The 25483-nt window shown below is 41.9% G+C and overlaps 1 protein-coding gene across 4 annotated transcripts in view; it reads left to right on the top strand.

Annotated features, from left to right (window-relative positions):
- tmcc3 (transmembrane and coiled-coil domain family 3) overlaps positions 1–22772 on the top strand; it is a 74823-nt gene extending 52051 nt beyond the window's left edge. For 3 of the 4 annotated variants that reach the window (XM_036149005.1, XM_012873824.3, XM_012873825.3), the window contains 4 exons: positions 16156–16326; positions 17760–18541; positions 20029–20164; positions 21479–22772. In XM_036149005.1, coding sequence (XP_036004898.1) covers positions 16156–16326; positions 17760–18541; positions 20029–20164; positions 21479–21784 — 1395 coding nt within the window. In that variant the 3' untranslated portion in view covers positions 21785–22772. The remainder of the gene's footprint in view (positions 1–16155; positions 16327–17759; positions 18542–20028; positions 20165–21478) is intronic. The other variant, XM_036149006.1, reaches the window with a different exon arrangement.
- Positions 22773–25483: the final 2711 nt, after the last annotated feature.

The raw sequence follows: 25483 nt of genomic DNA, 5'->3' as shown, positions 1-25483 counted from the left end.
TTGTCAGGAATTTGAATGACCTCTCTAGGGAACTTTGAATAATCAGTAAAGACATCTTGTCCAAAGCCGTGACCTCTGGTTCTTTTCGCTGGCGTCATGTCAGACATGCGTGTCAGCTGCCGTGGCGCCTCAGGACAAACAAAAGCAATAAAACCTGAACGAAGAAGCTGCTTTTTGCTCATTGCTGTCATGGGTTATCTACAGCAGATGTGGGAAGGCATAGCAAGGACTAGTTGTGCTGTTTTTTTTTTTCTTTTTACAGATAGGATCTAATGTGTAAGAGAAGTTTGAACAGTATTTTTCAGAGCTGCACCAGTCAAAAAAAAAGATTGGTATTGGCCATTTCTTCCATGAATGATCCTGATTAATGATCAGTAGATTAAACACTGCAAAAATAGAACTAAAAATAAGAAAATATTTCTTGAAATGAGAGTATTTTTCTTTAATTTGAGCAGGTAAACAAGATTATTTGCCAATGGAATAAGTTTTTTACACTTAAAATAGGAACAATTCATCTCCATTATCTTATTTCAAGTGCAGTATATCTAATTGTCTTATTTTAGGGTTAAAAATACTCATTCCATTTGCAAATAATCCTATTTACCTGCTCAAATCAAGGAGAAATACATTAATTACAAGAAAATTTTACTTATGTTCAATTCCCTTTTTGGAGTGAATACTGAAATACTTGGATCCTCTTTCTCAAGTTGATTAATTGATTAATTGCCTCAATTGATTAATTGCCTCAAATATAACACTAGCCACCATTTGTGTACCATAAACCCACCAACAAGCCGCTTGTACTTTAATACACTTCGTGCTGAATTGATCCCAAATCTGATAACGTTTACATATGATTTAATGCATAAAGGGCATGATCTTATCTTTCATTCATTATCTGCTGGTTTTGAAACCACTACCTCTGCAGCATATTTTTCCATTTGCCGCATTTCAATCTGTTAAAATCTAAATCTGTCAAACCTGAAAGAAAATGGTGAGTGAGGGTCGGCCAGAAAAAGCCTGACCAGTGCATCTGTCGTTGTTTTTATTTACTTTTTATGTTGTAGATCAGTTTCTGCTTTGTACTTGGTTCATGTTGCTGGATAATGTCCGTAGGAGATTGGCTCTAGGATTGTTTATAGATTAGCTCCTGCTTTGTGTTTGTTGCTCGTCTGATTGATTTACATCAGCTTCATGAGGACAAAAAGGCCAAGGACACATCTGCAACCTGTGCACAGTGATTCATTTCTAAAATGGACACATTTTTCTGATTCTGGCAGTCCACCTATGGAGTTCAATCACAAACCTTTTTTTTTTTTTTTACTCGTATATTTCGCTGCCAGTTTTAGTCTCCATCTCCACCTCCTCCCTGTCCTTTGAATCCCGTTGACCACTTCTGTCTTTTTTCCTCGAGGCTCTTCACATCTGTTCACATATCTCTGACTGCTGTCTGAGTAGCAGAAAGCACCGATGGATAATCTTTTCCCTGGAAAGAAGAGCTTTAAATCTGAGATTACAAATAAATCGGAGAGCAAGGACAGAGGATTACAACTTTTTTTTTTGTTTTTGTTTCATCGAGTCCCAAACGGCACGTTATCATGTAACGTGATCTTTCTCATGGCTCTCATTGTTAGGAATACTTGCCACACTGCGGTGAGCTACGTCATAGTTCATATTTTTTTTATGTTTGCGTGTCGTTGGCACATCATTAGACCAATGCAGCAGACTCGTCGTGGTAAACGAGCTGCCAGCAGGCCTTTTGATTTTTAGATCAATATCCATGCGCTGCTCTGTGTTTCTCTCTGCAGGGATGCGATTTATGGATTCCCTGGATCTGCTGGGTTATTTTCCTGTGTTGTCGGCAGACCGTTGTAGTGGATTACTTCCATTTACTGTACATCTGACCTTTGACCTCTGCCGTCACGGTCAAAATCTGCCCTAAAGGGTTCTGTTTATTCAAAAGCAAGGGACCTTCTCTTAACCCTGAAGTAGATCCCAACACTCCTCAGCCTAAGGTGTTTTCAGACTGTGGGAAAATCAGCTACGTTTTAAGATGAATGTGCCCGCCATCATGCCTTCCAGCAGAAACGATTTTAATTGAGGGAGCACAGGAGAGGAGATGTGATACTGATATTATTGGACGTTTCCAGCTTTTTTTTTGAGAGTCGTCACTTGCTAAAAGACTCTGATTTCTAGTTTAATTGACAAAAAGGCAGATTTATCAGGTGTCTTACAGTCTTTAAGAGTCTAAAAATGTATGGACAGGGCCGGATTATCCATAAGGGCCAGTGGGCCAGTGCCCAGAGGCACCAACCATGGGGGGGGCACCACATGACACATGCTTTAAAAATATATTTTTCATAAATTGTTATATTATTTACTTGAAATTGTTGAAAGACCATGCATTATTCGTTTTGTGAACACTGATGTCACAATAATAATAAATGATAAATAAATCAAGATTTTTTTTTATTTGAACATTTTAAAATGAGATATTTGAGTATTGCTCACTGCTCATATGCCTACATGTAGTTGTGTAAGTTGGTAAATAGTAAATTACATTACAGAAACCCCCTTGATTATGTCTGATGTTTTTGACCGGAGGACAGCACGGGTGGGGGGGGGGGGGGCTTTGAGGTATAGTGCCCAGGGGCACCACATTGTCTTAATACGGGCCTGTGTATGGACCTTTATTTTTGTTCTGTATTGACAAAAGAAGGGAAGTATGGAATAGTTTTTGAGTTTCCGGGGGTCTCATTTCTAAAAAAAAAAAAAAAAAAAAAAATTGACGTTGAATCAATGCTACAAGAGTAAGTATGCCAAGAAAAAGAAAATGCGTACGCTTTTAAAAAACAATTCAGATTTATAAAACCACGCGCACGCACACCAGCACGCAAACTTCCTTTATAGATCCCATAAGTCGGCTCATCGTTCTTTTTAATGTGAAATGGCAACCATGGAATAAATGCAAAAAAAAAAACTGTGAAAGAATTACTCATAGAGGAGTTTATTAAAGGTGTAAGTCAGAGGCATTACGCTCAAGTGGATTTGACTGTTTGCATCAATCAGAGTAATTGGCTCGCACCTCGTCGCAGTTTCTCTGTTAATCTGCGGAACACGTCACCACGGCGATCGTTGGGGAACGATCCCGATAAGATGCGTTGACTTTTATTTACCATTTAACAGCATTTGTTTATTTGAAAGATTACACAGTTATGTCTCGCCAGCCTAAGCGCGACTAACACAGCAGTTTTTTTTTTACGTTTATGATGAAGTTGATCCATGATTAAAGTCTGATATGGAGTGAAGCTGAACGTCTGAGAGGAATCCTGAAGCTGTTTGGCTCTAACTCACCACTTTAGTTTCTGCGTCGCCTGTTTCCCTGTTTCCAAAACAAGCGTACGCCTGGGTCAGAGTTACCGAGATGGCCTCGCATTTTCCCGTCAAGTTTTTCTTTTGTAGATCCCGACTTTTGCGTGGAAAGTGACGTACGTAAGGCTTTTTTAAACATAGAAACATAGAAATAATTTTTATTTTTCTATGTCTAAAAAACCCCCCGGACTTTAACAGAAGTGTGTAGACTTTTGAGAGCCACTGTCAGCATTATAGATTTTAAAAATGATGTTAGTCTGAGTTGGTCCAGAAGCCAGAATAGTGGTGGCGATGCCCTTTAGCTGGCTGTGAAACAGGAAGCCAGCTTCAGGGCTGTGTTGTCACGGGTTTTGGAGCATAAAGAGGTAAATAAAAATAAAAAAAATGAACTTGCTAATGGTTTGTACAGAAACTTGTACACCAGAGGGCTATTAGAGACTGTTGTATAAATGTATAAATGTGGAAATGCAAAAACTAAAAGGCTTCAGGCAACTTGAAAAAGGCATTTATCCAGACAAAATACATCTGAACACAACAAGATAAGCTTGTTTTCAACCAGCAGCAGCGTCTGTTTTGTTCTGTCTGTACATATGGAGACCATAATAATCAGAACTATGAATATATTTACCTTCTTTTTAAGAGCTCCAGGATTTTCTATAGTGGAAAATCTCCGCCTGTTACTGAGCAGCTGAAATATCTCCATCCAAACCCCTTATTCCCCTTTATTGAGGCCTTACAATCCTTTTGTTGCACTTCAGTTTTTATATTCCAAATGGCTAACCTGAAGGCGGCTTCCCTTTGTAGGAACTTCCACTCCTCCTAAGTCAATTATTAATCAGCTGCTTAGTGTATTTTCCTTCTATTTTAAATCAGTTTGATTTATTTTTTCTGCCGCTCATTTAAGAAAACCCGTCCAGATTCTGTCTGAAAGGTTCCTTAAAGAACAGCCAACTAATCTCTATATGCCTTTCAGGGATTAACGCTATCTACGTTCCCATTTGGAGTTTAAATAGATTACTTTAACAGTTTTTTTTTTTTTCTCAGTATGAGCGAGAGATTTAAATCTGAAAGCAAAATATAGGAGAGATGATGTAAACACGAAGGGCCCTGCCTTTAGAGATAATTTTCTAAAACCTTAAGCACAAATATAAAGGAATTATAATACATTTTGAAAATACATGCTTGTAAGAATAAGGCGCTATAGAAAACGGACAATGCCGAATGTTCTGATTTTTTTTTTTATTCCCTGCATAAACTACAATCTGGACCCATCAACAGTTTCATTTGGACAGAAGATCACGATCCAAGTGAATAATTGATCTAACGTTTCTGAGAACATTTATTCTAAACGCAGGTGCCCCTATCTGCTCCCGCGTGTATCCGGCTTGGACTTTGACTTCTGGTGACACATGCATTCACTACCTGAACAACGAGTTTTTATCGATATATTTGAATTATGCAGGAGGTCTGCAGCCATCTTGTCCCCCCTGGCAACACTTTTAGCCGTCACAGTGTAAATTTGCTCTGGGCGTTGGAGGGAGATGGGTGAGTGGACGATGAGAGCAGCAAGTCTCAGTTGGTCTCTGACCCTTCACCCTTGGTCCGTCCATCTGTGGATTTTTAATGAGTCACTGTGGGCTTTTCAGAGGCCATTACGCCGTGACTCTGAGAGCATGTCCGCTGGAGAATAGCCCAAAACGACCGGGTTTCCATATGCGGTCACATGCAAACCAAAAGCTCTGTTAGAGTGAATCCTACAATCCTTAGTTTTTTTTTTTTTTTTTTTTTTTTTTTCAGAAAACGTACTTTATCTGCTGTAGAATGGAGCATAAAGCCTATATGTGGAAGCTTCAGTTAGGGAAGAGTGACACCCTTCATTGTTCTGGCCTAATCCTGTTGACCGAAAGCACGACACACCTCTGTGGCTCTACATGCATGTACAGAACCACATGCAGTGGCTCTGTAAAAAAAAGAAAAAAAAAAGAAAATAGTTTTTCCAGTGGATGAGAAGCTGCAGACATTATGGTGGCATGATCTGATGAGTATTGTTAAATTAAAAGGGCTGGACTGACGCCACGGCCCGGCAATACCACGATGCGGAGTAGTAGAGAGCACGCTAGCAAGGCTGCGCATTCTGTAGCCATTAGAAAGAAAGCCGGACAGTTTTCCTCTCAGTTAGAGTTGATCTGTGGTCAGATTCCCCCAGGAATTAATCTTTCATCCTAAAGCGGAGGAGATGTTTGGAGATCTCAGCTGTGCCTCCTGCAGAGCCGTCATGCCTGTTGTCCGAAGCAGTCGACTCCAAATCTCTCACTATGCGCTAAAGTTTCACTTCTGCCTCTCAGCTGTACGGCTGTTGGACGTTTTTGGATCTGAAAGCGTTTTGTAGCACCTACCCTTTAACCTTCTCTGCTTAGCTCCTTTGGTTTCCTTGATTTTTTTATTTTTTATTTTAAAGTGCTTTCTGCCTGCCAGCGTTTGACAACATTACTGAACCAAGATCCATTCAAAGCTGATGGCTTGACCGACTCAAGGTCTTTGGTCTAGTCACGTTCATTTGTTTAGTTGCTTCAGATTTAGTTTTGCTTTCTGCAATTTGTGGAGTTTTATTTTTTACTTTTTGTATATAAATAAATTAATTTACTTACATTTTATTGACACATTTTTATATTATTCCATTTGTCAACACACTGCAAAAAGGTACCTAAAGTAAGTAAAATGTTCTTAAAATTAATGCATTTGTCCTTGATTTGAGCAGGCAAGTTTAAATGATCCGCCAATGGAACAAGATTTATCCACTTAAAATAGGAAAAACTCATCTCCATCATCTTATTTCAACTGCAGTATATCTAATTATCTTATTTTAGGGGTCAAAAATCTTATTCCATTGGCAGATCAACCTATTTACCTGCTCAGATCAAGGACAAATACACTAATTTCACGAAACTATCTTTATGATTTATGTAATATTAGTTTTAAATGTTTTTTTTAATGAACACTATTATTCCTAAAAGGTGTAAGTTAGATTACATTTTTAATGTTATGTTTAATTTATTTACAGTGATCTATGGACACAATATTAATTTCTCTATTTTTTTTTTTCCATAATTGGTATAATAACTACGAGTTTGATAAAACTCACCAAGCTTTCTCCCTCAGCCTCTTGTCAATTTTCTTTAATTCCTTCATGTACAGATTATTTCGAATAAATGCATTTACCTTTACAAACTATACAACATTTTCCCAAATGGCGATTTTATAAATCCATAACAACCTATTAAGGCAAGAAGTAAAAAAAACCCACAAAAAAACAGCAGCTTTATTAAAAATATTTCTTAACAAATCAGTGAATGTAAAATAGGATCTGCATTACTTGGAGCAGAGGAGGAACGTGTCGCGCTCTGCCCGCCGTAGGTTCAGCCCGTAGGCGTGTCTGCAGAGTCACCAGTTAAGACCTGAAGTTTCATGAAGTCATAACTGTTTACTTCTCCTCTGCCCCGCCTAGAAATGGCCCCAGGACACAAGAAAGTGTGACTGTAGATCACTGAAGGAGGGGCAAAGGTGAAGTTCATATCCAGCTACAGCTTTTATTATGCACAGTCCTGCCAATCCCATGTTGTAAGGCCTCAGTCAACTTTGTGTACCTATTCACCAGTGTCAGTGTTTCTTAAGACATTGCAGTACTTTATCGTCTATAAACAGCACAATTAAGTACATATTTAATAAAATAAAGGCATGTGAAAGTTATTTATTCGGAGGAAAAATCAGACCCCCTATTTAGATGTTACAAATAGAAACTGTTAAGAAGACGTTTATATATTTTTTTCCTTCATTTGTTGAGGTTTGATTGAGTTTTTGGATTTCTTTTCAGGTCACATGTACGTAAGTCAACTAATCAGGACTTGGTGGGGAAAGATAAACAGAAAGAAAACATTGACCAGTACTTTGGGGATTCTGATTTGTCTTTCCTTATTTCCAAGTCGTCCATTCGCTCAGAATTCTAACTTGCAACTCTCTCTGGTGGCTTTTAGCCATTCACAGATTTTCTCCATTGTCGTTTTCCATGTCTGGAGAAAGCAAATAGTTTGGTAGACCGTTTATATTGCCGAACGTTATTCTCCGTCTAATTTTTATTTTATTTTTTTACGGTTGTCCATCAATCTGTTGATCTCTTTCCAAAGTGTGATCCATCTATCCGTCTGCTCACCTTCCCGACCCGCCTGCTTTGCTGCAGCTGATTGGTTCTCCCACTAATAGCCTTCTGCGTATCCCATATCAGTGCTTACTAAAATGTTTTACCTAAATGTTTTGGTCTGTAGTTTTTAGAACTTAAATAACAGTGTAATAAACGGTGAGCACTAAGCCTCGAGTGGCAGGAAAGGATTAACTTTAAGAGTTGTTGTCGGCCTATCTCTCCTTCTCCATTTGCTCCAAGGTTGTTTTTCTCAGCCTTTATTCTCGGGGTAATTCCACATTAAATCCCTGAAGCCTTAGGGAAGCTCTACCTATCTGCACCACAAGATGCCTTCCTATTGGAAAGTGAAGTCACAGCAGATCCCCTCCAGACCGAAGCTTCCCCAGTCCTGTTTACATAAACAAAAAAGGTTTTATACCTCACTTTTTAATTAAACTCTTAATTTTGCCTTCAGAATTTCTGCCGTTTCCCAGCACAGCCCCAGCTCTGCTTAACATTTCCTATCTGTTTTATTTGTAGCTTGACTGGACTTGAATTTGCTCGCAGGTGTAGCGCTTCCCGTAACCTCTACCTCCTCCTCTGGCGGAGGTGATGCATTAAGCTCGGTGTATGAGCTCTCTGCGTAGCCCCCGGGAAGCGCAGTCATAAATAAAAGGGACCCGCTGTGTTTTCTCGCCTCCTGGAACAGAGCCTGCCTCGGCGAATCGAACATGTGAAAAACCCCGAGTATCTGAATCAAATCTGAGATCATCTCCATATTTGTCCAGAGAGCTGCGGTGTTTTACGCCGCGTTTGGTGAAAAAGGGAAGCGTGTAGGCGGAGGTCAGCGTGGTGAACGAGGCAGGAGCGAGTCCTCTTAACACCAGCAAGCACCAAAGAAAGCTTTTAGGAACATCTGAGTTTGCCTCTTCAGTAAATTTATTAGTGTTTGTTTTTTTTGTTTGACTTTGTTTGTATCTTGTGAAGCTCAACTACAAGTAGATTTTTGTCCAAAAAGCAAAATAATAACATTGTTATTTGGGACCAAAAGTCATTGGACAATTGATCCAGAAGGCTGCAAAATAAATAACAAGGCTCTTCCCTCGTTAACCTGTCATCAATTAAGCAGTTAAACGGTCTGGAGTTGATTCCAGGTGTGGCGTTTGCATTTGGAAGCTGTTGCTGTGAACACACAACATGCGGTCAAAGCAGCTCTCCGTGGAGGTGAGACGGAGGATCCTGAGGCTGAGAAAAGAAGAAATCCATCAGAGAGATGGCAGAAATGTTAGGAGGGGCCAAATCATTAGTTTGGTACGTTCTGAGGGAAAAAAGGATTCACCACCAGGTGCAAACCATTAATCTGCCTCAAAAATAGAAAGGCAAGAATTGACTTTGCCAAAAAAACACCTGAAGAAGCCGGCCCAGTTCTGGAACAGCATTCTTTAGACAGATGAGACTAAGATCAACGTGGACCGGAGTGATGGGAAGAAGAAAGTTTGGTGACCAATTGGAACACCTCATGATCCAAAGAACACCTCGTCTTCTGTAAAACATGGTGGAGGCAGTGTGATGGCGTGGGCATGCATGGCTTCCAATGGCTCTGGATCACTTGTTTATTGATGATGTGACAAAAGATAGAAGCAGCTGGATGGATTCAGAAGTGTATAGGGATAAACTTTCTGCTCAGATTCAGCCAAAATGCAGCAAAGTTGATTGGACGGCGTTGATCCAGTGATCCAAAACATACAGCAGAAGCAACCCAGGAGTTTTTTTTAAAGCAAAGAAGTGGAATATTCTGCAATGGCAAAGTCAATCACCAGATCTCAACCCAATCCAGAAAGCATTTCAGTTGTTTAAGACTAAACTTAAGGCAGAAAGACCCACAAACAAGCAGCGAGTGAAGACAGCTGCAGTAAAGGCCTGGCAAAGCGTCACTAAGGAGGAAACCCAGCGTTTGGTGACGTCCATGGCTTCCAGACTTCAGGCAGTCATTGTCAGCAAAGGATTCTCAACAAAATATTGAAAATTAACATTTTACTTTGGGTTTTGTTGATTTATCCAGTTACTTTTGAGCCCCTGAAATGAGTAAAAATGTATCTTTTTGAAAATAAACCAGGCTATAGGAATCCTGAATGAGAGCCTAAATCTCCTGTTGATGTATAAACAAACTCAGTTTATGAGGATTGTTGTCACGGTTATATTAAGCCGCTGGTCTCCAGCTTCGTCCAGGCGTGAGACGGTCACTCCGCATGACTCTGTTATGCTGTCACTCTGACAGCTTCCTGCGATTGTCTTCACTAACCCACTTATAAAGACCTCGCCTTCTAAATCTCCTGATCGGGATTCGCCCAATCCCATTATTTCCTCCCCAGCGCTCGAACACACCAGTTTGGCTGTGCCTGCATTAATCGGGCTCACTGGTTCAGACAGATAATGGCCCCACGCAGGGTTTGGGCCGACTAATGGGTGACTAATGTAGTGTAATCTGTCACACTCTCTGCTTTAAGCGCTCGTTGTCCCAGAATCAAGTGTACCTAATTAATTGTTTTGGCTTTCCCATGTCTCTCCAGCACAAATAAGCACTCGATTATTTATTTTTACCGTGTTTTTATTTGCTCATTTACCCGTTTATGATTGAGGTTGAGTTTTATTGGAAAGTGATGAACATATTGGTCTTCTGGTTGTTTCTGTGGTCGCTGCAAACTGGCCTTCGGCTTTGCTTTCCTGGAACCATCCTATCGGCTCATAAATATTCATGTCTGCGGTTGAGTGTCGTTGCTGCAGCCTCCTGTGACTCTGCTGTTGACACTCACTAAATAACGCTGATGTGTGGCACTTATCCTAAGTAAAAGTGGCTGTAAATATCCGACAAACAGCCCCGCGAGTTGATGGAAAAAAAACGTCCAGGGTCGATTTGTCCGTAGAACAGCAGCTGATTGGTTTTTGACAAAACGCTTCAGCCTTCCCGTCTAGGTGTCGGCACTGATTAACCGAGTGACAGGCCGGGGATTGTGTTGTTCACGAGGGATGTCTCGTTTACGGCTTTTGCTTGTTTTTGATTTGTTTTCCTCTTTTGGTTTGCCTCGGCGGAAAAAAACAAGCCGAAGGATGGGAGGCCAGAATAAATAGCTTGCCGTTCTGTGTGGGGAGCAACTAGAGGCGCGCTTTCCCCTGGCAATATCCTGTTTGTTGTTTTTTCTCCAAGGCTCGACTCCCAGAGGCCAGATGAGCTGCCTTAGAGCCAGACTCTACCTATCTTCCACCTACAATTTCACAAACTCCATCTCATGTTTCTAATCTTTTAGTTTGAATGCAGAAACCGGACACAACCTACTTCCAACACTGACACTGCTCCTGCTTTATCGTGTGTCTTTTACGGTACAATGTGTCGGTTTTTAACTCCACAAACCTGGTCATTATGAAGGGGTGGAAAGACGAAATTCATCCTCGAAAGAGTCATAGGAAGTTCATAAAACTAAACTATAAGCATTGTGCTGTTTAGTTGCTTTTCTGAAGCAGGGAAGTCAGAGCTGATGGCGTTGAATGCAGGACATTTAAGGCTGGGGAGAAGATTCACCTTCCAGCAGGAAAATGACCGTAAACATACAAACACAGATGGGAACGGATGCTTTAAATCACGGGTGCCCAAACTTTTCTTCATGTGGGCCAAAATTAAGTCAAAAGTACCCGAGGGCCAAAAATGCACTTTAAAAACAAACTAAAATTACCCAAACAGTATATTGTGACTTAAAATAGTTTTTTTTTTTTATTACCTGATCCACAAAGTATGGGTATGCAATATTTTAATTAAACAGATTTGTCTGATTTTCTGTGGAAGGGGGGATGTGTAAATCATCATAGACCCAAAACTTAAAAAGGGTTTTTCACAGTTGCCTCATTAAAAGATGGTCATACAGTTTGCAAATTCTTTTGGGCTCTATTGGGGAAAAAAAAAAAAAACCAGATTGTCTATTTTCAGCGTCTTTAAAAAAAAAAAAAACGCTTGCCATATTTAGCCAATTTTTATAAATAGTATTTCAATGCAGGTTTTAAGGCACCAAAGTCTGCATTTGAGTAAAAGTCATTGGATCACAGATGTGGTCTTATTTACTATGAAACTGAAGAGAATGTAAAATGTGTGGTAATTAAAAGACATGCACTTTATGTTGTACGGGGCATTTACAATTGTGAGATTATGACTTGTCTGTAATAATTTGGCCCCGTTTAAAAGGAAAAAAGTCTCCATCTGGGGGGGGGCACAAAATCAATCCAAGGCCCCCGGGCCCCACTTTGGACACCCCTGCTTTAAATCAAAGCACGTTTATGGGTCCAAATGGCCCAGTCAAAGTCAGGACATACCCCAAAATCCAAATATACTGAAGCGTAAGGTTATAACGTGATGTAAAAAAGTTCAACAAGTATGAATACTTTTCCCACGGCACCGTACCTAGAAAGTTTTAAGCTTCAAATGACTTTTTTATTTTTTTTATTTTATTATTATTAGGCAACTCGTGAATTAATTTCATAAATATAACAATGCATCCTGCAGAGACCGCAGGTTTATGTGTCCAAGATGAAATATTATCCTCTTATTGGACTGACTGAAAGAAAATTAAGTAAAAACTGCTGCAATCCTCCGAGAGTTGTTTAAATTAAACAATACGCCTGCTCTGAAACCTTCTCCCTTTTCAGTTGCATCCAAAGCTCTTTAATGATTTTTTTTTTTTTTCAGTTTACTTAATTATTTAAAGGCCTCAGGGTTCCTTTGGGTCTCCTTTTTCCCTCATTCAGTTTGTGAAAGGATAAAATATCCGTCCATTTGTTTATATTGCACCTCATGAAATGCAGAGAAACAACACTTCTATTTCTGACTGAAATGGGGAACGTGTCTCTGCAGCTGCCAAGGCGAGATTTTACTCCTCAGCAGAGGAGCAGCAGAGCCCGTCACGTGTTTGCGTTTTAAAAGAAGATGTTTGCACTCAGTAAAGCTTCCACATGCAGTAACCAGAGTACGTTATGGAAATGAACCGCCTCACGGTTTTAGATTTCATGCTCGCCTCTTCATTTGTGGGCTGCCAGCTTGGGAAAGAAAAGCTCATTTGCAACATATTTTCAGCAGCGTGGCCTTTATGGTCTCTTCTGCTCACAGTCCACTGCAGTCTCCCAAAGCAGTACCTTTTTTTTTTTTATTATTAAATTTTTATGTAGCCAAGCTACCGAGGCTGACAGTATGGACGTACGCCCTTCTGATTTCCCAGCGGAGACATGCCCGTGTGTGTTTTGGCTCCATGTCCAGCCATCTGTATAATTCTCTAAAGGCCCTGGGTGCAGACAGGGGTCACATCGAGAGAAGTGACCAGATATCCGCTCTGTAAAACGGGCACGTGCGTCCTCTCAGGCATACGCTGGATATGTGTGCCCTCAGACCTACTTTTTAATGCACGCAGGGAAAGCAGAGTTTCACGGCTGTTTGGGTCTGAGAGACGGTCGAGGAGGATGAGGATAGTTAGCAAATCATTTGGTCACGTTTTGATTCTGATATCTTAACCTGAAAAGGAATCTTTGTTTGTTTCATTGTCTTTTTAAAAAGGTACATTTTGAAGACCAAAATTTGTGCACCAGTGTATAACACAACGGCCAACCAAGGAGTAGGTATTTATAGGAAAATGTAACGATACATTGTGAGATTTATTCATTAAGTTAAAAAAATATTCGGACATCTAATAACCTGGAATAATTTAAAAGCGCTCTGTCATGAAGCTAGCCTGCTTATAGATTACCGCTGAGGAGAATAATTTAATTTAATTTAACCTTTAACCTTTAATTTGAAATACAACATTTCTGGCAGCATTCAGAAACCTGATGTAATATTTACTGAACTTTTTAGCAGCATTGTTTCTATGGTGTGCTGTTAAACATCTGTCACCAGAAAATCCCACATTAGCTTAGTAAGCTTGGGTAGTAATTGTGCAAGTCTCACTTTTCTCCACATAAGCAGTCTGTGTTTTACTAATTAAACTAGACTGCTTTAATGTAGCACAACACAGACACTATTTGTATCCACACCTGAAACTCATTCAGGTGCAGGTAAGATGGTTTGAAAAGAGCAGTAATTTAATTAATGTTATCAGAGGACATTAGCAGACATTTTATATTGACAGAAGGCAGAAAAAAGGAAGAAATGGTGTAAAAAAGCATTTTTCTGCCTGACAAACGCCATGCTTTGGTCTCCTTAGTGGCCTGGCTGTTTACTCCCTGTTCCTGACTGGTGAGTGTACTGTTGTCTCCTTCCCTCAGCTTTGGGTTGTTGCTTCCCCTTAAATTCAAGATTCAAGTTGATCTATGAACCTGTGGCAAAAAGTCTTCCTTTAGTAGAGTTTGTAAAAGGGTAGCGACTTGAGAAATCCTTCCCTTATTTACCTCAGATGTGCAAACGTAGTTCATCAAACGCTGCAGATCAAGGTCGTTGTAATCCATATATGGTATTCACTTCCTGTTTGTTGTCAAATGTCAAAAAGTGCTGATTGAAAAACAGTGGAAATGCATGATATAGGCCTCTATGTGGTCTAATTTTAACATTGTGCCCCTGGAACATTGTAACGAATACTGCTAGACCGCCGTAAATAAACAGTTGACGTTTTTTTTTAATCTGTCCACCTCCAGCGCTAGTGTTTAGTTGGGGAATTGCCAGGATTGGGCTCAGAAAGCTCACCGTGGGTCGTAAACATACAGCTGTTGGCTCTTTGGTAATTATAAGGTCTCTTTTTTTCACATAGAACATGTTTAGCCTACCAGGCTCGCTGTACAGCAGACAGGAGGTTTTAGTAAAATGATCACATCACAAAAGGTTTATATTATAGGAAATGACCGACGTGTGTAACCATAAAGAAAGTTGCAGAGCGTCGCCCGCTTGACAAATCGCTACGCAGGCCGACTTTAATTAATGTGAAAACGGCCTTGTTTGTCATGTCCTGTGTTTTTTAAGCTGACAATGTGGGATGATCTCACAGTGTTTGCAGTAGCAGCACGAGTATCCAGTTTCAGAGCGGTGGACCTCCATCTCTGCGTGTGTTGATGAAACAGAAGATGCTGCGGCGGTGCTCTGATGCTGTGGGACTGTTGTTCGCTGTGATGGATGACGAATGCTGACTCTGCAGGCTGCGCCGCGGACGCTCGTGGTTTAAACCGCGGGACAAAGCCATTACAGCGTCGCGCATTGAGCTCGCCTCTCTGTGTGTGTGTGTGTGTGTGTGTGGGGTGGAGGGTGGGGGGGATAGAAAGGCACGAAAAACCTGCCTTCCGGGGGATGTCAGCAGCCTGCCGGGGTCTGTGTGTGCCGTGCTTTGTCTCCCCGGCCGCCAGAATTAGCAATATTTCAGGTTTTCTTATGTAATCCTCTGCTTTTGTCGGCGCAGAGAACAAGAGTCACCGGAGGCTGTTTGTTTGGAGCTGCGGGGCCGCCTCGCTGCTCCACTAAGTGTCTATTGTGAGGTCGTGAAAAAGATTCACTGCCTTTTATTCTTTTTTTTTTTTTTTTTTGTCCTGTTTATCTGCACTCCAAACTGAAGAATCCTCAATTTGCTGTTCGAATGAGCTCTACGTTCTGAGACTGTTCCGCTCTTGCCACAGATTTAGACTCATTAAAAGACAGAGGGTGGATGGGGGAAATAAACACACCTGTCATCTGATGCAGCAGGTCGGTGCAGTGTTCTGCTGAAAGCCAAACAGGAGCTCCATTTAAATGCAGAGGCTTTGTTTGCCTGCAGAATCTGTATGCACGCCTGGATGTCTCTTCAGCTGCCAGGGCATCGTATCCTGCACCTGAGCAGACTTAAATCTTCCTCCTCGTTGCTCCACACGCTGACATATACACTGCATAGCGACACGTTTAGACATAAATCTTCGCAAATAGCGCAAACTGGTGCGACATTTTTGAAGTCTCGTTAGATATCGGTCTAGACTTTAATCAGTTGCTCTGATTTAAACCATTGCAGATCTTGTTGGTCGGCCAGAGCTACAGGCCAACGGTGCACTGCAAAAACAGAACTAAAAATAAGTAATATTTTCTTTAAATTGGTGTATTTGTCCTTGATTTGAGCAGGTAAATAAGATGATTTGCCAATAGAATAAGATTTTTCCACTTAAAATTGGAACAATTCATCTCAATCATCTTATTTCAAGTGCAGGATGTCTAAATATCCTATTTTAGGGGAAAAGATACTCATTCCATTGGCAGATAATCTTATTTACTGGCTCAAATCAAGGACGAATAGACTAACTTTAAGAACATTTTACTTGTTTTTAGATCCGTTTTTGCAGTGTGGACTGCTTTTTAAATGAAGGTTACTGATTTCTAATATGAGGATTTCAATAGAACAATAACCACATTTTGTTGGACTCTGACGTTATTGGCTATTCTTCACAAATGAGCCCCATACGTTTCCATGTTGGTGAAATGTGGATTACTCCACAAACTGCTGTTTAAATTTGGCTTTTCTTTCATTTTTTTTTTCAAACTGTAAAATAAGTTAAGACTTATTTTAGGAAGTGTGAATTCCAGACTGATCATTAAAGAGCTACAGGTGACCGATCCGCCGCTGTGTCCGCAGGCAGAGCGCAGCGCCTGCGATGCCAACATCCTCAGCATCCCGGTGCCCATCCGTCGCGGCGGCTCAGAGTCCAACCTGGACGTGGTGGACAGCGTCGGGGTTCATGGCATCGGCGTGGACTTTACAAAGGGAGCGCTCGGCATCGACAGACTGCAGCAGAAGATCCTCAAGGTGGGAACACTCACCCCTGCTCTCTGGTTTTCTGCGTCATCTGGCCGGCATTCGCCTTCGCTTTTCCCTGAGATTCAGCAACCAATACCCCAAAATGACAAAGTGGGGGAAAAGTCTGTTTCAGATTGTTTTGAATTTAGTAAAAAGATAAAAAATCAAACGTACAAGTTTGCACAAATCATCCCTCAGAACGTTTTTCAGCTTTATTGGAGTCAATCTGTGGTGAGTTTGGTCCCTCTTACATCGTTTGGATCAGACAGCTCGGGTCTTAATACGTTTGATAGAGCAAATGAGAGCAGAAAGCCGGCAGTGATATCAGAGTTATCGTCTCCTTCATGACTAGATTGCTTCTCAGAACGATCGGCGAAGAGAGAAAACGTTTAGTTGTAACAGTCACCCTACTTTATCTGAGAATGGAGGAGATCAGAGACGTGACCAAGAACCATAGCGGCTGATCAGATGAGGTCAATTATTGGTGACACCCTTCAGCAGCCGCACCTTTACGGTAGAGATGGTTTCAGATTACGGCAGCCTGTTTTATGTTTTTATAGAAAAGCACCTCCGAGCTTTTCTATAAAAATATGAAATACGTTTTAGGGATTCAACACATGTTGTAGGAGGAAATGCAGCGACCTCCCCAGTTAATGGTTTCTCAGACGGCAACATTAAGAAAATCCATAGTGTTTATTCAGAGGGACATAATCTCAGGACATTAACCGACTCTTTTCATTTGAACAAATGAACCTGAAAAATGCTACAAAATGAAAAACTTTCTGAATTAATTTCTCTTTTCCTTTAAATTGGAGTTTTTAATTTGCGTACATTTTGGTAACTTAATGGTGATAAAATGGCATTTCCTTTAGCCACTCCTCAAAATGGGTAAGACGGAAAATGGACTTTCTGCTTCTTCTTGGATTTATAAATTAATTTTCACGTCTTTAAACAGTTTGAAACAATGTGCATCTTTCAGTGTGGATGTTAAACCAACACGTTCACTGCAAAAAGGGAACTCAAAGTATGTAAAATTTTCTTGAAATTTGTGTATTTTTCCTTGATTTGAGCAGGTAAATAAGACTATTTGCTAACGGAATAAGATTTTTGCACTTAAACAAAGAACAATTCATCTCCATTATCTTATTTCAAGTGCAGGATATCTAATTATCTTATTTTTAGGGGTAAAAAAATTGGGAAATGGTCTTATTTAGCTGTTCAAATCAAGGAAAAATATACTGATTTCAAGAAAATTGTACTTATTTTGAGTTCCCTTTTTGCAGTGGGTGTTTGACTCCGTGACCTCTGCAGTGGTTGAGATCATTTCTGCCCACAGGGTTTATTGAAACGGGGGAAGTTTACCCTGTCAGACATTCATTTTTGATAAGCCTGTTTTATTGATGCCTTGGAGCTAAGTTTCCCTCCTGCTGCCCCGACTTCAGGTGACGGAGCAGATTAAGGTGGAGCAGGAAGCGCGGGACCAGAACGTGGCGGAGTACCTGAAGTTGGTGAACAATGCCGACAAGCAGCAGGTGTCCCGGATCCGTCAGGTGTTCGAGAAGAAGAACCAGAAGTCTGCGCAGAGCATCACGCGGCTGCAGAAGAAGCTGGAGCAGTACCACCGACGCATGAAGGACGGCGAGACCAACGGCAAGCACAGCCACAGAGATGGCGGCAGCAAGGAGTCCGGGACGCACAGCAAGGAGGGCAGCCTGCGGGACATCAGCTCCTCCGGCCGACACCCGGCGCTGGACAAAGTTAAGACCATCGGGCCCGGCGTGTCGCTCTCGCCGCCGTTCTTCTTCAACAAGCCGCGCGACATCGCCAACCTCATCAGGAACAAGTTCGGCAGCGCCGACAACATCGCCCACCTGAAGAGCTCCATGGAGGCCGGGTCGGGGCTGCAGGCGGAGGGCGCGTCGCGGGGCCTGAGCGGCAGCGCCACCACCGTCGCCAAAGTCACAAAGTACCAGAGCGACGACGAGTGCTCCACCGGCACGTCGGCGTCGGCCGACTCAAACGGGAACCCGGCGGGAGGCTCTATGACGGAGTCTGGAGGTCCAGGCAGGTCCGAATCCAACGGACGGCTGGTGGAGGTGCTGGACATGGTCCGGGAGGTCAGGGAGGCTCAGACTCAGCTGGCTGAGGACATGGAGACCATGAACTCACAGTTCAAACGAGACTACACCTACTTCACCCAGGTGATGCAGGAGGAGAGATACAGGTGAGCACAGCGGGAACAACCTCTGAGGTTCTGCTATCACACTGTTCTGTTTGTGACCCGCAGTCAGTTTACATTTGGCATTAGGGTGCATCAGGTTGGCTAATTAATGCACCTGCAACAGGATTTCAATGATTATGCCTAAATTGCTTTCTAGTAATAAGTCCAAGCAGAAGTGTCTCCACTCTGCTGAAGATGACAAACCCTTTATGGCTTTAAAATCTTTCAATTTCGATGACTCAGCAGCAACTAATGAGTTTAAAAGTGGCTAAAAATGCAAAACATGATCAGAAATCCACGACTCGGCAACAAAGTTCAGATCAATGAGATTTAAAACAAACCTGAATGCAGCGTAAATAGCTTGTCAGCTGTCGATACTTATTATAAATTTTTTCCCAGCAGATGTAGCCTGAGCGCTGAGATCTAAATATAAATCGTATTTTTCCAAAGCGATTTCACATCTGTGTTCAGAACACTGAATCCAAATTGTGTAACTTCTAATATGTATAAAATGACTTCATCCTGCTCCTCTTCTGGCACAGACACTCTCGTTTTAAGCCCTGCGCAACGCAAACACTTCCACTGCGGCACATTAAGTCAACGCTGGCGGTTTATTCACACTGTGGACAGCTCCAGTCACAAGTTTGCATTCGCTTAAGCGCCTCTTTTTCAGAGTGGACTGATTATGCAGCAGAAAGACTTTAATGGGTTTAGAAAGAAGAACGGGGTGAACGCGTATGGATTTATTCTGGATTTGTCTCCGTTTGGTTACGTCTTCTGGCAGGTAGCACTTCAACCACGTGCTCTTTGCCGCGATTAAGGAATTTCTAGGAGAATTGAGGCAGGGTGTCCGGCGAGTCTTCCTGCTGCGGGACATTTCCAAGTGCAATGTTAGCCTGCTGTGTCCAGAACCAGCTAAAACATGAAAAGGAGCCAGTTTAAACGCAGAACCAGCCTGTATGTATAAATGTGAGCCAGTGTGGACGAGGGGAAGCTACGCATTTCAGCCTGTTCAACCGGCTCTAGTATTAAAAATCCACTGAACTTGTTTGCAGTTTAATCTTTCCGCTGCGTCCCAAAGTTAAATGTTAACCTGCGACCCACATCGTGGTTCTGGATCTGCCTTCCCCGATTTCCTTCTAGAGCCAAAATCCATCCGACCTGTTAAGACGTTGGTCCTGAAATAACCCGGGAGCCCCTGATCTCCCCGATGAATGATCCGAACCCAGCCAACGACCCGAGCTTCAGCGGCGTTGACAGCTTTATTGTCCCAATAAACGGCAAACTAAAAATAAACATGCAAACCAGCCGACTGTTGCTAAGTCAACCAAGGCCAGGCGCTCGGTGCAGCGTCGGTCCTGCAGCAGAGGAACCGCTGCACGCTTCATGCCCACGCACTCGCTCAGTCATGCATTGTTTTCTGGCTCTCTCCTCGGCTCTGCGCCTCCAACGACTCTGCGTGGTGGTGATGGTGGTGGTCCGTCTGCCAGGTATGAGCGCTTAGAGGACCAGCTGAACGACCTGACGGAGCTCCACCAGCACGAGACCAGCAACCTGAAGCAGGAGCTGGCCAGCATCGAGGAGAAGGTGGCCTACCAGGCCTACGAGAGGGCCAGGGACATACAGGTAACATTTGAACATGATGCGTTAAAAAGTAAGTCAGATTTTCTTAAAATTAGTGTTTTTGTCCTTGATTTGGGCAATTAAACAAGATTATCTGCCAATGGAATTAGTATTTTTACTCCCAAAATAAGATAATTAGATATATTCACTTGAAATAAGATGATGGAGATGAGTTGTTCTTATTTTAAGTGCGAAAATCTAATTCCATTGGCAGATAATCTTATTAACCTGCTCAAATCAAGTGCAAATACATAAATTTCAAGAAAATCTGACTTACTTTTAGTTCTCTTTTTGCATTAGGTGACCTCTGAAGGGTGTGCGGGGTTTTATTTTGAAGGGTCCGAGTAAAAAGGGTTAAATGTGAATATTTGGACGGAAAACGTTGAAGTCGGAGAAATTGTGTTTCTGGTGAGATGAAAGAGAAGTTCTGACCGTAATTTAGGGTTCAGTTGTTGGATTCCCCTGTAAAGTGTTTAAGAAATGTCCTTTTTTAAGTTAGTTTTGAGTTGTAAGCGTAATGCGACCAGAACCGGTCCTGCATGCATCACTATAGGGATCCATAAAACTGAAGCTTATAATTTCAGATTTTACAGCAGAAATCTTTCCAGTACAAAACAAGTCGTCATGTCTGGCAAAGGCATGGCGTTATTTAACAATAAGAGTTTAATTTCTGCAAAATAAACAATAAATGTTTTGCTGCTATTATTATTTATATATATATTATTTGTGTATGGGAAATATTTGTATGTCCAGGCCATTCACTAAGTTGTCTCCCCATCAGGTTCCCTGTCATAAATCTCCCATCATATCAGGTTCTTATAAATGTTGTCCTTATAAAATGTAAAATGGTTTTAAGGACTGACAACTGGAGGAAAACGGTCTTTGAACCTTGAATGCTGTTTTTGAAGTCGGCGAAACATCTGCTAACGTTACGTGTTCGGATCTTAATCCCGCTCCAAAGAATGACGCGGTGGCCTTCGATGACCGGGTTGTAATCCAGATTAGAGCTCCAGTTCAGCTCTCCGCCACGAATGCAGTCCAGCAGGAAGTCTGCATCTGTGAAATTCACCCAAACCTCGCACAGCTGCACCTTTTTAAGTGCTCTTTGGAGTGGCTGTGAAACAGAAAGAAATCACCGGTTATGATTTTATAGCTGAAAACCAAAGCGTTTTCTTCCTGTTGCTATGAATGAAACTACTTGAGTGAAACGACAAGTATTCCTTTCTTTGTGTCTTTTACCATGCATAAAGGTTCCGGTTGTGTTTGTCGAGGTTTAGATCTGCTCCGGTCCAGCTCTCTAACTCTGTGTCCGTGCAGGAGGTCCTGGAGTCGTGTCAGACCCGCGTCTCCAAGCTGGAGCTGCAGCAGCAGCAGCAGCAGCAGACGGTCCAGCTGGAGAACACCGACGCCAAGGTGCTGCTGGGCCGACTCATCAACATCATGCTGGCCATCGCCACCGTCCTGCTGGTGTGCGTCTCCACCGCCGCCAAGTTCACCGCGCCGCTGCTGCGGAGCCGCCTCCACATGGCCTTCACCTGCGTGGGCGTGTCCCTCTTGGTGCTGCTGTGGAAGAACTGGGAGCAGGTGGAGTTCACGCTGGACCGACTGATCCTCCCGCACTGACCCCCGGGGGGAGTTTACATGTAGCCTTACGCCGCGAGCCCCTCCCAGGACGCGCAGAAGCCGAGCACATCAGTCGAAGAGGAAATCTGGTGTCAGGAAGTGGAGGCGTGTGCAGAAGCAGCTCCAGCTAGCTCCAGCTAGCTGTAACACACGTCCACCTGAAGGACGGCCTCCACTGTGTCACTTTTGGCTGCGTTCTCGTTGGTGTCCGACACGCGCGCCGTTTGAATGTGTGTTCCTTCGGCTTTCGCCAACGAGCCGCCCGAGTTCACGTCTGCGTGTGAAACAAAGGAACCCGACGTCACGAGACGCCGCAGGGCTGCAGCTTGGAAGGGAGGGGAAACGGCTCGCCTGGCTTCAGAGTCGGCGTTTCTTTCATAGATCCACGAGGGAAGAGGGCGTGTTCACCACCGTGACCTCTGATCACGCTTTCCACCGAAACACTAAAGCATGGCTGGTCAAATCTTTTGATTTCACTGTTTTATATGTTTTAGAAAACGATCAGAAACTGGGCTAAACCTTGTAGTTTTGCACGGTCTCTAAAACATTACAGCAGGGTTTTATATGCACTGTTATGAGCGCACAGGGTGGTGATCTGCAGATTTTTTATTGATTTTTTTTTGTTGTTAATTTTCAGACAGAGCCAGCCTGTTTTCCCCTCCTGATTCCAGTCTGCAGCTAAACTCACTGGCTGGCTTTTGGTTTCACTTTGAACCGGCCCAGGAATAAAAAAAAAACCCTGAAAAACAGGCCGATTATTCCCATACAGCTTCAGAACTGCCTCTTGCCTTGTTAACTTAATGTTTTTTTTTTTATTTACATTGTTTAATGTATGGAAATGAGTCGTTCTGATTTCAAGTGACACCAGCTCCTTAAAGTTGCAGTTCTTGCTCAGATGTTTACGCTCCTCACAGGTTTAATTTCCACGATGCTTTTAAACAGTTCTTTGTATCATTGGATGGGAATACAACAAACAAAAGCGCTGAATTAAAAAAAAAAAAACAATTGACGCATGAGACTGATATGAATTGCTGACTTTACGGAGCATATTTGCAGGAGCTGTTTAAAAACACTGCACCCCTATCCAGGCAGGATTACTGTAACAAGCCGCGGCCGGGCCTGGAAACCAGTTGGTTTAAACAAGAACTATGCAGGTAAACGTCCAGGTGATCTAATATGTAGAAAAGAATGGCATTCGTGCTGCTGGTGGGTGTATGTAAACATCTGAGCGGAGCTAGGAACGAGGAGAGAACGCTAACTTGTGCACACATACTGTGAGGAGACGAAGGCGAACAGAGGCTGGACCCAGCGCTCTGGTTGTTGAGACACATTTTAATGTTTTAAAAGTGCTGTTAAGCTTTTGATCGTGCTTACTTTTTTTTTTTCTTTCGGATTTCTCACTAAAGTGGCTCCTCTGAAATGAAACTGGGCCCCAAACTCGAGTTTTTCTCAGTTATTATGAGCCTCGTAACAATGTGGAAGGTTAAGATATTTTTATGGTTGTTTATTGGCTCTAAAAGCAGAATTTAGCCCTTGAAAATTACCACAAGTGGTATCAGCGTTATTGCTCTTTTTTTCTCCCCCCAGAGGACCTGAAAGCAGCATCACAAACAGACAGGAGGGAACTGAAAAATGTAGCTCAGATTTTTCCAAAACCTGAATCGTTTGTGTCGATGAAGAGGGTGAGACGGGACCGATGCCTTTCCAATGCAGCTTTTTTCTTCTCCTCTGACTCTCTTTTTTTTTTTTTTTTTTTTTTATCTCCCTTTAAAAAAAAGACAAGTTATGGAGATTTCTAACATTTCTTTACATTCTGTCTGAATGTTTTTCTAAATGTACCCGAACACCACTCCCGTCAGAAGAAACGGCCTCCCACTGCAAAGTTCTCACTTCCTTATGTGCTTAGGTCATAGTCGTGGGTTTCATAAGATTTTTTTTTTCACAGAAGGAAATAAATCTTTGCTTTTCTATCATGTTGTAATGTTTTTTTTTTATTCCTCACCATCTCATGCGTTATAGAGAAGATCTTGCAGGAGGATAGTGATGGTTCTGGGAAGATCATACAGCTCTGTTGGCATCATGGGAAAATCAGGAAAAAGACGAGAGTTTCTTTGACAGTGTCTCTGCAGCACTGTTATTTGGCCAAGACGGTCTGGAATTGACCTGGAGGTATCAAAAAAATTTTGTTTTTCAGGATTTTACCCCATAACCTGTTCTCTAGAAGTTGTATTCATCCGTTTAGTCATCTTTTTGTCCATCCAGCTGCCCATCTTATCAGCTGCCATCTTTTGGTTTGTCCATCAGTCCATTATTTTTTGCATCCACCCATCTCTGTCTCTCAGGTAATCCATGTGTCTTTCCATCCGTCCTTTTGGTTGGGTCTGACCGCTGTAGAAATATCTGCAGTCAAATTCATAGTAAGATTTTATTCTTTTAAATATTTGAGATATAAAAACGGCAGAGAACTGAAAATTTGAGTTTGCAAAAGTACGTGACAAGCCCTTTAACATGTGGTTATTAAAACCAGTCCATTTCAAAGGCTTAGTTTTCTAATACGTTTTGACAAAGTTATACTACATAAAAATGACATTTATTTCATAGTAAACCATGTAATGCACCTGAGAAAATCCAGTCTCTACCTATGGACGGTCCAATAACTGAAACTTGTATAATAGTGACACCTAGTGGTCATTTACGAACATCACGTCCTAGATAATTTGCCTGATAAGCAGCGAACTCGTGTTATTACATGTAAATAAAACAATAAAACAGTCAATACACAGTCAAGACTTTTCTTGAAGATTTAATGGAGGATCCTTATCAACACTAGTTAGATATTTACGTGTATATATAATACTAAATCACAACAGGCATTCCAGGGAACTTAGAAAAACAAAAGTTCAGTTCAAATAAGCTCCATTCACTGTCAAATACGGGCCAATTAAAAAAAAATTTCAAGGCAACAAGCAGTTTGCAGCAATTTCTAACATGCATATGAAGATATATTAAAAATATATGTGAAGAATGGCAGTTCAGTGCATCAGTCTAACATTTATCAAGAAGGAAAGGTTGAAGTTTATAATCTTTAGAAGGCTGACTCAGACAACAAAAATATGAGCCTGATAATTAAAAGATCTGCCTCCCATTCTACTTTAAGAAACTCTAGGAAGTAAACCTGCAGTCTGAGACCGAAGTGCTCTGTAGGAAACATGGAGAAAGCTTCACCTGGACGTATAGGGAAAATGGGCTTTATATGTGAGGAGAATCGTATGGCTCCTGGGTTTAACCGGAAGCTATCAAATCAAATAAATATGATCCACCTTTTCATTTCCATCAGAACTCACACAGCATAAGGCGAGATTTTTTTGTTTTGTTTCTAGAGTCCCCCATAATAAAGAATCCCAACGATACAGCTTTGAAGTACTTTTGACTATTATGTTATCCATCTCTACATAGATTGTGAATACCTGCTTGCAGGGAATGGTGCCTGTCTTCAGCAGTCACCAGGTCAGAGGAGGAATACACCCCGGACAGGTCGGCAGGGCAACACATGATAAGCAACTAACTTCACAGTAACCAATTAACCTTAGCAGTCAGGGTTTTGGGAGAAGCAGGAGTACTCATAGATAACCAGGGCCATGCACAAAGACTACAGGCTGGGATTCAAACCAATGACCATCTCGCTTCAAAGCAACACTG

This window comes from Fundulus heteroclitus, chromosome 17 (genome assembly GCF_011125445.2).
Source record: "Fundulus heteroclitus isolate FHET01 chromosome 17, MU-UCD_Fhet_4.1, whole genome shotgun sequence".
In the NCBI taxonomy this organism is placed as follows: domain Eukaryota; kingdom Metazoa; phylum Chordata; class Actinopteri; order Cyprinodontiformes; family Fundulidae; genus Fundulus; species Fundulus heteroclitus.
This window is presented reverse-complemented; position numbering and strand designations above follow the sequence as displayed.